Raw genomic sequence first — 13,351 nt, forward strand, 5'->3', positions numbered from 1 at the left:
GCACTCCTGTTCCTCCCGGCACTCCTACCCCCTCCCCTGCACTCCTACCCCCTCCCCTGCTCTCCTGCCCCTCCCCTGCTCTCCTGCCCCTCCTCTGCACTCCTGCCCCTCCCTGCTTCATTTCTACCTTTGGCGCTTCTCGCCAAATGACACACTTCTCTTCTCTTCTTGCCTCCTCCCTGGAAAGTGAGCTGCAGAAAAGCAGGATCTGTTCCATCTGTTGGTTCCCTCTGGAGCTGCAGGTCTGGCATACAGCCGGTGCTCACAGCGCACGGTAAATGAGGCCCAGCTCCCTGCAGGAAACTCGGGCTCTGGGGAAGGGGCTGGGAGGGTCTCTGGCTGGGAACGCGCTGTCTGAGCACATGGGATCTCCAAAGCCACCTGCTCAGAGGCGTCGTGTTCTGGTTCTGGCCGTTCACACTCTTGCACGTCCTGCCCAGGGTGCCGTCCCCGAGGGGACGTGTGCCCCAGCCACCGACATTCCCCAAAGCACTGGACGAAGCACCCTCCCACGGAGGCTAGGTTGGCCCTCAGCTTCGGGCATCCAGGAGGGAATGAGCTCTGCTACCCCAGAGTCCCTGACCTGCAACCAAGATTCTTCCAGAACTTTCTATCAGTTCTCCAAGCTGCCAGACAAGAAAGTTTGAAAGCAGAGGGGCCACTGGGGTGCGGGGAAGAGGGTGGCAGGGCCGGGGGCGAAGCCTCACGGATCTCAGTCACTCCCCAGGGCAGCTCGGGGCCTCCCTCGGGGGCTCCGCTGCCCGTGCAGCCCCATGTCCTCCCCAGTCCCCAGGGCCTTTGCACAAACTGCCTCCACGCCCACCGGAAACAGCCATGGTGGCCTCAGGTGCCCACGACCCGCATCTGCACCCCTGCCTCCCACATCCAACCAAGACGAGCACAGAACCGTGTGCAGGGCACGCAGGACAGCTCGGGGGCGGGTGTCCCGTCGTGGACACTCGGGTCCCTGTGCCGAAGGACCAGCTTCTGACGTTTCCGAGCACGCGTCAGTGCCGCACGTTCGGCGGCAACAAGTGACTCAGCAAACGAAACCAACACGAAACACCGTCCTTTGCTGTCGCGTTCGACAGGGGCCCCGTTCCTCAGTCCCGCGCCACCGTGGGTTCTCGCGACGACTCCCGGTTCGGGGCCTTACGTCCCACGGACCCGTAACCAGCAGCGCACGGCCCGGCCAGCCCCACCGCCAGCACCCCTGCACCCCCGTTCCCAGGGCAGCCCCGGGCACCTACCCTCATGCCCAGCTCGATGTTCTCTCCACCATATACCTCCATGCCTGGGTCCAGCAGGCCGATGTCCCCAAAGTACTCCCGGTCCACCACGAACGAGCAGCCAATCATGGCGGGGGTCCTGGTGGGGGGCAGAGACGGCACGTGAGCAGGTCACAGGTGCGTAATCCTGAGCCCCTGGCTGCCCGGCAGCCAGGAGGGCCCAGGACACGGGCAGGCCCCCCACGGGCTTGTCTTTGCATCCTTCAGAGCCTAGTGAAGCACCCGGCACAGACCAAGTCCAAACGCTAACTGAAGAACGTCGATGGGTGACAGAAACCAGCACTCACCTCAGGCAAGTTAGTGCAGGGAATTTTAAAGAAACCAGTTTTCTCAGTGAGTTGTCTGGTCGCCTGAACGTCCCCAGGCTTGAGCCACTTGCCTGTCTCCTTCATCATGTTGTCCTATCTGTACGCTAGGAGTCGGGGCTGCAACAGGCAGTTGCCTAGGTTGTGCACTGCTCCCCTCAATGGAACCTCACTGATATCAGACTCTCTCTAAATGATATACCTTGAAGTTGTAGAGTGCGCAACCTGTGCAGCTGTGGGCCACAGACTGCCATCTGTTCCATTATTTCTGTAATTACTTACAGCTACACGTTCAAAAAAACGTCAGTAAACGTTGCCTCGTCTTAAGAAACTGTGTCTGTGAAATCGCGCGCCTATGTGCTAGCTGTATTTTTTCTACCCACAACAGTGGGTCCCTGGGAAGTGGCCTCACAGGTCACAATGACACAAAGCAGTGGCGAGTAAGAGGACAGCGTCACTGTGGACAGTATCACACGTTCGGTTCTTCACGCACGCACCATTCGTTCCTTCATTCGGTCGTGAACTTAGGACACAGTGTGTGTGTTCTGGGTGGCGAGGATAGAAAGCCAAACAGAAAACGTATCTGTAACAAGAAGCAGGTCCAGATGCTGCTGGAAACCAAGACCTTTTAAGCTTTTGCTGAAGGATTTGGTCTCAAACAAAGACAAGGACGGTCTGCTGGCAGGCTGAGCCACTGGAGCCTTCTGAGCCCTAAGCGGAGCCAGCAAACGGTTCCGGTTGTCCTCGAAGGGCCCCAGGCGGCTCTGGCACCGGGGTGGGGCCGCCTCCCCCGGGGCCGCCCCCCTCGCCCCCTCCCCCACCCCCATCCCTGCTGCTCCTGCAGGAGCACATCCCTCTTCGGCAAAAACAACACCAAAACTTGGTCTCGGTCACAATTTAAAAGAAGCACTTCTGCTCAGCGACTGGGGAGTCAGAAGTCAATGCCCGTCAGTCGTCCCAGAATAACAGGGACATTAAAGAAACGATTGTCCTTTGACTTATGCAAACATTCAATCTGTCCTGTCGTTAGATTTTGGTCACAAATCTAACGGCAACGAAATTTTAATGCTGCCTTTGGCTTTTAATAGCAAGCGTGTGACGGGCCGCGCTCACCGACGTGCAGAGTCATTTCTCCCGTTTTCTCAACAGCCGTGGAAAATCTCAGGGCGCTCTCTGGTGAATCAAAGCGCCAAATTCCCTGCCAAGTCTATTATAGCCGGTAACGATTTGTTATCCTTGCTCAGAGTTCCAAAATAGACTTAAGATAAACTCACAAGGTGACGGGAGCAGAATCCGTGGGCGTGGAGTTTACCCGCACGCGAGATTCTGCTGTGATTACGGAACGCGGCAAGGCTCGGGATGCTCTGGCTGAGGGGCTCCCGGGTTTCGGGGGATGTCGTGGGGCGTCCTCGCATCGGGGTCGTCCTGGGGCGTGCAGTGCGTGCCCAGGGACTCCCCCGGGAGAGGTAACAGGCGTGTGAGTGCACACGTCTGCAGCAGACACACGGACACACACGGACATCCACGCCCCTGAGCCGTGAAATTCTGGAGCCCCAGACAAGGGGAGGCTGATACAATGAGGATCCCAATGCGCCCTCTGGCCTCCAGGAGACCGACAAGGGTCAAGGTGAGCCAGCGTGCCCCGGCACCTTGAACAGCACGTGCTCACGGGCTCGGCCAGGCAACGAGCACCCGTCACGCCGGGCACACGCTCGCTGAGGGAGCACAGGCACCTGGGAAGTGCGCCACGGGCTGCGACTGGGCAGCGACTGGGAGCCACTGTGCACGCATCTGGCACCGAGGGCAGGCAACGTGACGCTGGGTGGTCTGTGGGGACACTGGACGGCAGGCCCTGAATCGGCGCCCTCGGAAGAGTCTGAGGCAATGGCTAGAGCGCCAGAGAGGCCCACGCGCTCCGAGAGACGGCACAGGAGTGTGCAGCGAGCGCCCAGCCCGGCTCGGAGCCGCGGGCTGTGTGGCCTCAGGCCCGCTGCCCACTGCCCCGTGCTCAGCCTCTCTGCCCGCGCCCCTGCGGAACCCGATCCGCACGAAGCCATGTCGCGGCCGAAAGGACCTCGGCCTGGAGGCCGTCAGCCTGGGGGCTGGAGTGGGCTCGGGGGACGGGATGGGACCCAGTGACCGAGCCTGTGGCCGTGGGGAGCACCCAGCACCCCGGAAGCTCCTCTCCGGAGACCAGCAGAAAAGTCAGACAGGGAACGGCTGCCGTTCCTCCCGTGTAGCTAGAGAAGCGACCACACGTGTGCGGTGACGTGCATCTGTGTGTGTCTGCACACTTGCGCATGTGTGCGTCTGTGGGCACTCGTGCCAGTGAGAATGTGTGCACAGGTGTGCATGAGTGTGCAAGCATCTGTACACTCCCGTGTCTGCGTGCTTTTGTGTGCACAGGTGTGTGTGCATATGGATGTGTGTGCGGGCATGCAGGTGTGTGTGCAGCTGCGTGTGCATGTCGGGGTGTGCGTGCACGGAGGGGGTATGTGTGTGTGCTCCTGTGCAGGTGTGTGTATACTGTGTGCGTGCAGATATGTGTGTGTGCAGCCGGGAGTGCATACCTGTGTGCTGGTGTGTGTGTGTGTGTCTATGTGTATAAGTGTGTGTGAGAGTGTGCTTGTGTGTGTGTGCGGGATTCGGGCCCTCGCCGCCGCACCCCTGACTGTGGGAGGGGCAGGGGGCTGCGAGTGGCCCCCCAGCCCCGTCCTAAGCTCCCTCCACGAGCTGGAAGCTGGCCGACACCCGCAGGGCCCTCGCCGTCCCCCAGACACACGGGTGGGACTCTGGACGGGTCCTGGGGACGGGAGGCCCCGCCCCGTGCAGGGGTGCACGGGCGCAGGGGCTCAGGGCCTGGGACGCGGGCGGGCTCCAGCACCGGGGCGTGTGCACAAGTCTCCCCCAGAAACCCAAGCCTTACAATTTCCATCCCTTCTTCTCTCTCCCTCGAGCTTCGAGGGTGAGGAGCGGCAAGAAAATTCCTAAAGTAAACCCTCCGACACCAGCCCCTCGGGTGCGGAGTAAATTCCCGGCACGGCTTTCGACGTGGACGTGCGAGCTGTGTGCTTCGGAGGGGCAGTGGCTCTTCTGGCCAGGACGCGGGAGGCGACAGACCAGCCCGGACCGGCCGCCAGGCCCGTGGAAGCCAGCTCTCCGGTCCGGTCCGCGGCGAGGGTCGCCTCCCGCAGGCAGCCGGCCGTGCGCGCTTCCCCCGGAGGGCCTGCCAAGCGGGAGGGCCCGAGGGCGTCCTCCCGGTGGGGACGAGGCACGAAGGACCTCGAGGCTGCTCGCCTGCACTCCGCGCCTGCGGGCCCCGAGGTTCCGTGTCCGCGTGCGCCCTCCTTCCGTGAATCTGTACTCCGGTGCATGAGGCCAGTCGTTCCAGAACCCGGGGGACCCGCCCGACCCTCTGTCACCGACCTGAGCCAAAGGCCCTGGCCCCTGACCTCCAGAGAACATCGCCCTGAGTCCCCAGTTCAGAGCCGCTGTCCAGCACCCCCGGGAAGCCGGTCACTTCTCCTCTCCTGACGGCGCCTCCCTGGACGGTCCTGTGAGCCGCGCCACACAGCGTGGCCGCTTCCGTGTCCAGCGTCTCTGGCCCCGTCCAGGGGCCCGAAGTTCCACGGTGCTGTCTCTCGTAGGACAGCTCGTCCCGTTCACTCCAGGACGCGTTCCGGCAGCTGGGCAGACGCCAGCGGGTTCACCTGTCACACCTGATGACACCTGGGGCGTTTCCGTCCCTGAGAACGACAGGGCTGCTGTATGCGTCCGCGAGAGTCTCTGCGTGGACACGGGCTCTGGTTCCTTCCCGGTGGTCGGCAAGATGTGCTTTCTACCTTTGTGGAGAACCGCCAATGGCCTTCCGAGCTTTGGCCAACTCGCTCTGCCTGCAGCCTCGCGTGGGTGTCCCGCGGGCCCCGCGCCCTCCCCCAAGCCCAGCTGGCGCCTCTTCTCACTCCGGTTCCTCGGCTTCCCTCCTGACCCCCCGACGGGGTGAGCGTGCTGGCCACACCCACCTCCGTTTGTGGAGAATCTGTTTAAAGCTTCACCTGGAGTTTGACCTCGGGCGTCCAAAGCTCTCAGGTGGTGCTAGGCAGGAGCCAAGTTCGACAAGACACCGTCTGGCCAGAAAATCCCGCTTCGGTGCAGCCCAGGGCGTCCAGGGGCTGCCGGACCTGGGGTCTCTGAGCCCTGAAATGCGAAACGCTAGGCCCCTCTTCTGCTCCTAGCTGGGGAACGCCTAGTGCGTTGTGAACGAAGAAAAGTAACTTTCAAGCCGCTCTTCCTGGCTCCCGGCCCGTCGGTCGGCTTCTGGACGTTCGGATGGCTCTGGGCCCGGTTTTGACGGCAAAGGCTCCAGAGCCCCAGCTCCTGCTCCTTCCAGCTCCCAGGAGCGTCGAGGGCCTGTCTCTGAGAAGCGGCCGTGGGGACAGAGCCGGGCCCCAGGCCCCGAGGGGACTGCTGCTCCGCGTCCGGGGACCCCTCGTACGGGGCGCCCCTCCGTGCTGGCGGTGCTGTTTTCCTCAAGTCACGGAGGTCGGGGCTCGGGCCGAGCTGTCCATCCCTGCTGTCCGCTGACTTCACTGCTGGACGTCCAGGCCGTGCGGGGGCCTGATTTAGCGCCCGTGGCTCTTTGCCAGCAGGGGGTGGGGGCCCGGAAGCCCCCACAAGACCCTCCCGAGGGAGAGAGAGCTTCCGAAGGCACAATGACACGTGGTCTCGGCCACTCCCACGCACAGTGACCCGTTTCAGCAGGATTTCGGCAGGGACACGCCAGCTCGGACAGACAGGAAGAGGGACGGTTCCCAGCCCCTGAAATCTCAGACCCCTGTGGGAGGTCTGCAGAGGCTCCGGGGGGTCAGCGAGTCCTGAGATGGACATTCGTCCCAGGAAACAGGCCCCACGGCTGCGTCCCCAGGACCTGGTCACGGAGCGCGGATTCCCAGGGGCTCAGCACCCCGCAGCCGATGCTGCAAACATGAGCCAGCGCGAGCAGGTGGCGGAGGGCCTGGGGGTGATGGGGAGCGAGGGACTGGGGCCTCTGGAGGCCCACGCCTGTCTACACGGGGCCCCATCCCGGCCGCGGCCAATGGTCGCCTCGAGAGAGTGTGAGCCTTCCCACCTGCCAAAGGGTGCTGGATTTGTGTATCTTGTGCAAAAATCTCTCTGCCTTCACGTCTGGGAGCCGACCTGAATACGTGCATGCATTTGAGGACAATTGTGGGCTCTCCGTCTGAAGCCCTGTCTGCAGAAACCGGTGACTTCTGCGCAGCCACGCTGCCCGGCTCCTCCTGTGTCCCTCCAGGCTTCTCGGTCCCTGGTGCCCCGTCCCCTGTCCGTGTCTGCTTCTCCCCCACGGGCTCCTCCTCTCTGCTCGTCTGCTCCGTCTCCCTCCTTCTGTCCCCACCCGACCCGGTCGCCACTCAGGCCACATGCCGGGGGTCAGCCCCCAGGTCCCCGAGTCCCGCCCAGAGCACCGGCCCCCCGCAGCCCCCGCACCCCCCGCGCCCCGGCCCCGGCTCACCTGATGGGCGCCGCCTCGTCGCCGCGGTCCAGCCAGTCCTGGGGGGGGATGATGTACATGCACCAGAGGCCCCAGTTGTAGCCGTGGGCCGCGCTGGCATACTGCTGTACCTCGAACGTGTCGTACTTGATGTTGTCGATGGCGGGCAGGACGATGCGCCGGCGGTCCTCCTGGATCCGCGTGAGCGCGGGCTCGGCCCTGCGGGGGGGAGCCACACGCCTGTGAGGAGGGGCGTGGGGGCGAGGACCCCACCCTGTGCCCCAACGAGGGGCCCGCCGCCCACAGGCAGGGTGACATCAGGTGACCGCCGGCCCACGGAGTGCAGGTGCCACGGATTCCCCGCCACAAGTCTGGGGGGGGGGGTGGGGCCGCGGACGTGCCCCGCCTGGGGTCCTGCCCTCCCCTTCCCGGGCTGCCCACAGCCAAGGACTGACACCAAGGACATAAAACCATCTGGGCCCGGGATGCGACACCCCTGAAGGGCAGGCCTGGCTCCAGAGCCCCTGCAGGTCGGCTGGGCCGGCCACCGGCCAGCCTTGCAGCTCAGCCACTCCCTCCACAGAACCCCACTCCCCGCCCTCCTTCCCTGCTCTTGTGGAAGATACATTCGCTCACAAACATGAACTGGAGGACCGAGTAAGGGCCGTGCCCTGTTCTAACAACGGAATACATTCATAAGCTTAGAAATAAATCCACGCCTCAGGGAACTTATGTTGGAGGGGACGAGAGAGGTTACCGAGTACTTTAATGCAGTGCACAACCTACACAACAGCATGTGGCAGCCCCGACAGGGTCGGGGGCCAGGCATCAACATAGAAGTTAACGTATGTTAGAAGGTGACAGGTATCGCGTGGGAAGGACAGCAAGGCAAGGGTAACTTGGAGTTGCAGTTTTAAATAGGCGTCTGTGTAGGTTGCCCTGGGCAACGACCAGAAGGAGGTGGGCAGCCGGTGGGTGCCAGGGGGATGGGCGAGGACACAGCCAGCACGGGAGCCCTGGGACGTGCGCCTGGGGAGCAGGCAGGTGGCTGGACTGGAGAAGTGGGGGCAGCGTACGCGGCGAACCCAGAGAGCGGGGCACCAGGGGCGCTCGGGCGACCTCTCTGGGCTGCAGACTCTGTGCCGTGATCCCCGCGGAAGCAGGCTTCCTTCCCCCTTGGAGGTGGCCCATCCCCGCGAGGATGAGACGCCACCAGAGCCCAGCCTCTGGGCTGGAGTCCAGCTGTGGTCGTGGGCCGCCTGCTGCTGGGGGACCAGGGCTGGCGCCGTCGGGGGGGACAGGAGGGCCCGGGGTGAGTCGCCTGGTCCCACCTGGTGACAGGTGCCGTGTGGCCTTCTTCCCACCCTTCTGATCGAGAGCCAGGTATTCAGCTGCCTTTCGGCTTTGCGAGGAGGACTAATTAATTAGTGTCAGCAAAGTGCCTCAGAGAAGCAAAGCCCTCTGCAAATGTCACGTCTGCTAACAAGGCAGGATCTGTGTGGAGGCGACCGTGGCGGGGAGGGCGGGGGGGGGGGGACTATTTGCAGATGGATAGCTGGGTTTGGGGTTGTGGAAATTAAAGTCACACTGGTTTAAAGTTGCGTCTGATGTGACAGCTCCTGGCTCTCCCAAATGGCTCCTTGGGGGAGCTTGCAATGTAGCGGAGGGAGGAATGGCCACCGAGGACGGCTGTGCAGTGCACAACCCACACAGCACTGGGGAGCGGGCCTGGGTCGGGGGGGGGGAAGATGATAATCCGTAATTAACGGCAGAAGGTGATTACGCCTGGTGGGAGGAGGGCTGCCTCATGAGGGTGGGAGAGCAGAGAGACGCGGGGGCCAGGAGGCTAAGTCCAGCAGAAGAGACTTACGTCTCTGTGAAATGTGCAGGGTCAGAACCAACCCTTGCCACAAACGCGCGGTCCTGGGGCAGCTGGGATGCTCCTGGAGAGGGGAAGGAAGAAGGTTCCATGGCCCGCGGGACGCCGAGCCCCTGCTGGAGCCAGCTGCTGCTGGCAGGAAAGCACGAGCTCGGAGACCCCGGGGCGCGAGGCCCTCCCAGACAGCTGGGGCCCCGGGGAGCACGCACAGCAGGGCTTGTGTGCAGCTGAACCGCACAGGCTCAGGACTTCATCCACCCCGCCGTCCTCAATCGGCACATCCCCCCGTTTCCCTCCCGTGGGATCCCGGCGAATGTCTTACGTTGGCTTCACGAAGCTTAAAAATATGCACCGGGAGATTTGATATAAAAATCGTGAATTTTACGGGGCGTCTGGGTGGCTCAGTCAGCAAAGCGTCCGACTCTTGATTTTGGCCCAGGTCATGATCTCACGGCTCACGAGTTCGAGCCCCACGTCGGGCTCTGTGCTGAGAGCTCAGAGCCTTCTTGGGATTCTCTCTCTCCCTCGCTCTCTGCCCCTCTCCTGCTCGCGTGCGTGCTCTGTCTCTGTCTCTCTCTCACACACAAAATAAGTAAATAAAATAAACTTAAAAAAGAATCCTGAGTTTTACTTTGTATTGAAATGGGCACGCTGGCCACCCTGGGCTGACTTTTCCCTGCGGCTCAGCCCCCCCCCCCATCCCCCATCCCCCCTCCCCCGGCTCAGTGAAGGACCCGCCCGCTACGGTTTAACCTAAGGGTCTTGAGAGCAGAGCATCCTGCATGACGAGGGTGGCCCTAAATCCAATGACAGGGGCCCGCCTGTGAGACAGAATAGAGACACACGCTAGGTATGAGGACAGAAGAGGCCAGAGGATGAGGCGGGACCCTCCCCGGGTGCCTCCGGGCGGTGAGACACCTTGTGTCCCAGGATTTGGAGTCGTGTCTGCTGTTTGAGCTGCCCGGGGGGTTGCGGTCACTGTTCGGCAGCCCCAGGACACTGACACTTGGGGTCGGCCCTCCCTCTGCCCGTGGGCCACTCCCGACACGCACGCCCCGTCGTCTAGAGCGTCCCCTCGCCTCCCAGGCAAGCACCGATCTGATCCGGAGGGTCTGGAGTCCGTTGCCGGCAGCGGCTTCCGCAGTCCGGGCAACAATCCCTGCACCCCGGCCGCGCTCCCGGTTTGAGACCAGGAGACAGGCACGCCTCCCCTGCCCCCACCCCGCCCACGCCGTGTTGGCAAGTTGGACTTCTGACCCTGACTCTTGTTCCCTGACCTAGAACATTCCCACCTCCCAGCTACCATAAGGTCCTCGCTCATCTGCGCAGGGCCCAGCCGCCAGACGAGAAGTTAACAGCCGGCACTTTCCAGAAAACTCTCAAGCACTTCCCGCTGCTCGGCCAAGACACCCACTGTGAGGACGTTGGTGCGCCACCTGCCTCGGGTCGGCGAGGTCTGGGCCACCCCCGGGTCCCCCCGGCTGTGGATAATTCGCGGGACAACTGACGCCATTCCTAAGGCATCGCTGGCCACCTCGGAGATGGAGAAGGTGTCGGGGGCCCAGGCTCCACGCCCGGCTTGCATGGGGACCCCTGGGTCGCACTCGAACACCCTAGGCCACGCAGACCTGCACTTCGTGCAGCTGGCCCGGAGGCCACGCTGAGCATCAGGCCTGCAGGGCAAGCACAGGCCCAGGGCCAGAGCCCGGCCTTCCCGCCGGGGTGCGGGGTGGAGGTCACACGTCTAAGTCCCTCCCTGGCCGAGTCCCCTGCAGGTGTCTGGGTTGGAGGCCCACTTCACCCCCTGCATGGTGACGAGAGGGTCCCACGGGGGATGAGAAACTGCTCCCAACTCGTGCCCGGTGCCTTGGGCAGCTAGCCTTGGACAGCACGTGCCCACAGCAAGTGCCCCAAAGCCGTGTGTGCTCCCGGATCCGAGCCCACACCGGCGTGCTCGTGCTATGCCATCCTGCTGGCCAGTCCCAGTCCCTTTGGGAGCGAGGTGAGGGCACGCAACAGTCCTCACGTTCAAGCGTCCCGGGCCGTGTGCCCCACAGATCCCCTGGGCCGGATCCGGATGCCGGGGGCCCCCAGGCTCATCCTCCCGGGCTCCTGAAGGGAGTCCCTAAAGCCAGCGCCCCCCTGCGCCCTGCCCTCACCAGCCCGTGCCGAACTCCACGTGGGCGTCGAAGAAGCCGACCACGGGGGCCGTGGCCGCCTTCCAGCCCTGCAGCCGTGCCCGGATCAAGCCTTCCCGCCGGCTGTTGCGAACGATCTTCACCAGGCCCGGGTACCTCCTGTTGACGTACTGGTCCAGACTGGTCTTGAGCTCCACTGCAGGGACACAGAGACGCCTCATCGCACCCACACCTCGGGAGGGCTCTGAGATCGCCCCAGGTCGGCGTGGGCAGGCTGGGCCGCTGCGAGCCCCGGGCCCGTAGTTCGCTGCCGTCGAAGAAGGCCTGCCGTAGCGGGTTGTGACTCAAGGGGCTGGGGACACTGTAGAGCCGCGAGACCCCAGCCCGTGTGGCTGGCACTCCGGCAGGGGGACAATAAACAGAAGACGGCCAAACGGGACCGACTGGACAGAGGCGTGTGTCACCGGGACGGGAGGAAACAGGACTGATTCACTGAGCCGTGAGAGGGAGGAAGTCCACAGATGGACGGATGGGGGATCACGGTGTGGTCATCCACACCGTGGAATATTCAGCCGCGGCCAGGGGGAAATCCTGACCCCTGCCACGACACGCATGAACCCCCAAGGACATGACACCCAGTGAAATAAGCCAGACAGAAACGGACAAACACTGAGTGACCCCACTTCTCCAAGGCCTCCAGGGTCGCCACATTCATAGAGGCAGAGGGTGGGGTGGGGGTGCCAGGGGTGGGGGGAGTGGAGGGGGTGAGTGTTCAGTGGAGACAGGGCTCCAGGGTGGGAGACGGAACGCTCTGGAGACGGACGGTGGGGAAGGCTGCACAACAGTGTGGGTGTGCTTCCTGCCCCTGAGCTGTGCACTTGCTGTTTAGACGGTTAATTTTATGCTATGAGAGCTTCAGATCGATAAATTATTAAAAAATTGATGAAGGCACGGACAAAAACAGGAATCGACTTGAGGAAACTCCCAAAGGTAATAACCTGGAGCAGGTTAGGGCCGCTGGGAGAAGAGAAGGGGGGCTGCTGCTGGCGGCTGGGCAGGGGCCACCCCCCACGCCTGGGCCCCGAAGACACCTGTCCCCCGCATCACCGACCCTACGGGACCCCCCAGGGAGGACAGCCGGTCCTTCCCGCCCCATCCTGCCCTTGGAGGGCTCTGGAGGCATCCCCCAAGCGTCCCCTCCGCAGCACAGAGGAGAGGCCACCATGATGCGCCCACGGGGACCTCAGTCTGGGGGCCGCCCGTGGCAGGCTCAGGCTTCTCGCTCTGCTCCCGCCCGGGAACCGGTGCCTGGCAGGTGTGGGAGGTGGACGGGGGCCCCCGCCCGTGAGCACCAGCCCTGCTTCTCCCCGCAGACCCTCGCTGGAGCACAGGGCCCTGCACGCACAAACAGTGACAGGTGAACTTGGCCTGCTGGCCTTTTCTGGACAATGTCTGCGGGGAACGAACAGAGCCCTGAGTTCGAGTCCACCCAGAACCTGGAATGGGACCTTATTTGGAAAGAGGGTCTCTGTGGATCCTGAGAAGAAACCCTCCTGGATTTGGGGTGGCCCTAATGCAAGGACAGGTGTCCTCCGAAGAGAGGCCCCCAGCAGGGAGGCCACGTGAAGAACAGGCACAGGTGGGAGGGTCGCGTGAAGGGGCCCTCGGAGTCCGGAGAGGGGGCGGTGGGCAGGACGCTGGCCTGGCGCCTCCCGGGAGCGCAGCCCGAGCTCCTGCAGGCCATCGGCGAGCCTCGCAGGCCCCACTCACCGCTGTCACTGTTGTCGTCCACCAGGATGACCTCCTTGAGGAGCCGCGAGGGCGTGCGGTTGACCACGCTGTGCACGGAGCGCAGGATGACGGAAAGGGCCTCGTTGACGAAGATGAAGACCACAGAGATCTGGGGCAGGTCGGCGGTGTGGGTCATCTGTCTGCACCTGCGGGAGACACGGTTCACGGGCACCGGTCAGCATGGGGCGCGCCCCCCTGGCCGGGTCTAAATCTCACACCCAAGGGCAAGGCCGCAAGCGGGGACGCCCGGCCTCCGGAAGACGTCTGTCAAAAGGCGCGTGTGCAGCTCCGAGCCTCAGCCCTGCACCGGGGTGATGCTCTGCAGGGGTGCAAACAGCCGCTGAGTTGCTGCGGACGAGGGGTCTGCAGGGACGGCCTTGTCGGGGCTGAAGGTCACAGCCTCGGCCACACATAAGGACAGAGTAGCACAAGGGGGGGGG

General features: G+C 63.5%; 1 protein-coding gene across 1 annotated transcript in view; it reads right to left on the reverse strand.

Annotated features, from left to right (window-relative positions):
• GALNT9 (polypeptide N-acetylgalactosaminyltransferase 9) overlaps positions 1 to 13,351 on the reverse strand; it is an 86,286-nt gene that overhangs the window by 30,316 nt on the left and 42,619 nt on the right. The window contains exons 3-6 of the mRNA XM_049620707.1: positions 12,891 to 13,057; positions 11,142 to 11,316; positions 7,125 to 7,322; positions 1,251 to 1,368 (exon numbers count right to left, since the gene is read on the reverse strand). Of these exons, the coding sequence (XP_049476664.1) occupies positions 1,251 to 1,368; positions 7,125 to 7,322; positions 11,142 to 11,316; positions 12,891 to 13,057 (658 nt within the window). The remainder of the gene's footprint in view (positions 1 to 1,250; positions 1,369 to 7,124; positions 7,323 to 11,141; positions 11,317 to 12,890; positions 13,058 to 13,351) is intronic.

The sequence above is a fragment of the Panthera uncia genome (genome assembly GCF_023721935.1).
Source record: "Panthera uncia isolate 11264 chromosome D3 unlocalized genomic scaffold, Puncia_PCG_1.0 HiC_scaffold_9, whole genome shotgun sequence".
Taxonomy (NCBI): Eukaryota; Metazoa; Chordata; class Mammalia; order Carnivora; family Felidae; genus Panthera; species Panthera uncia.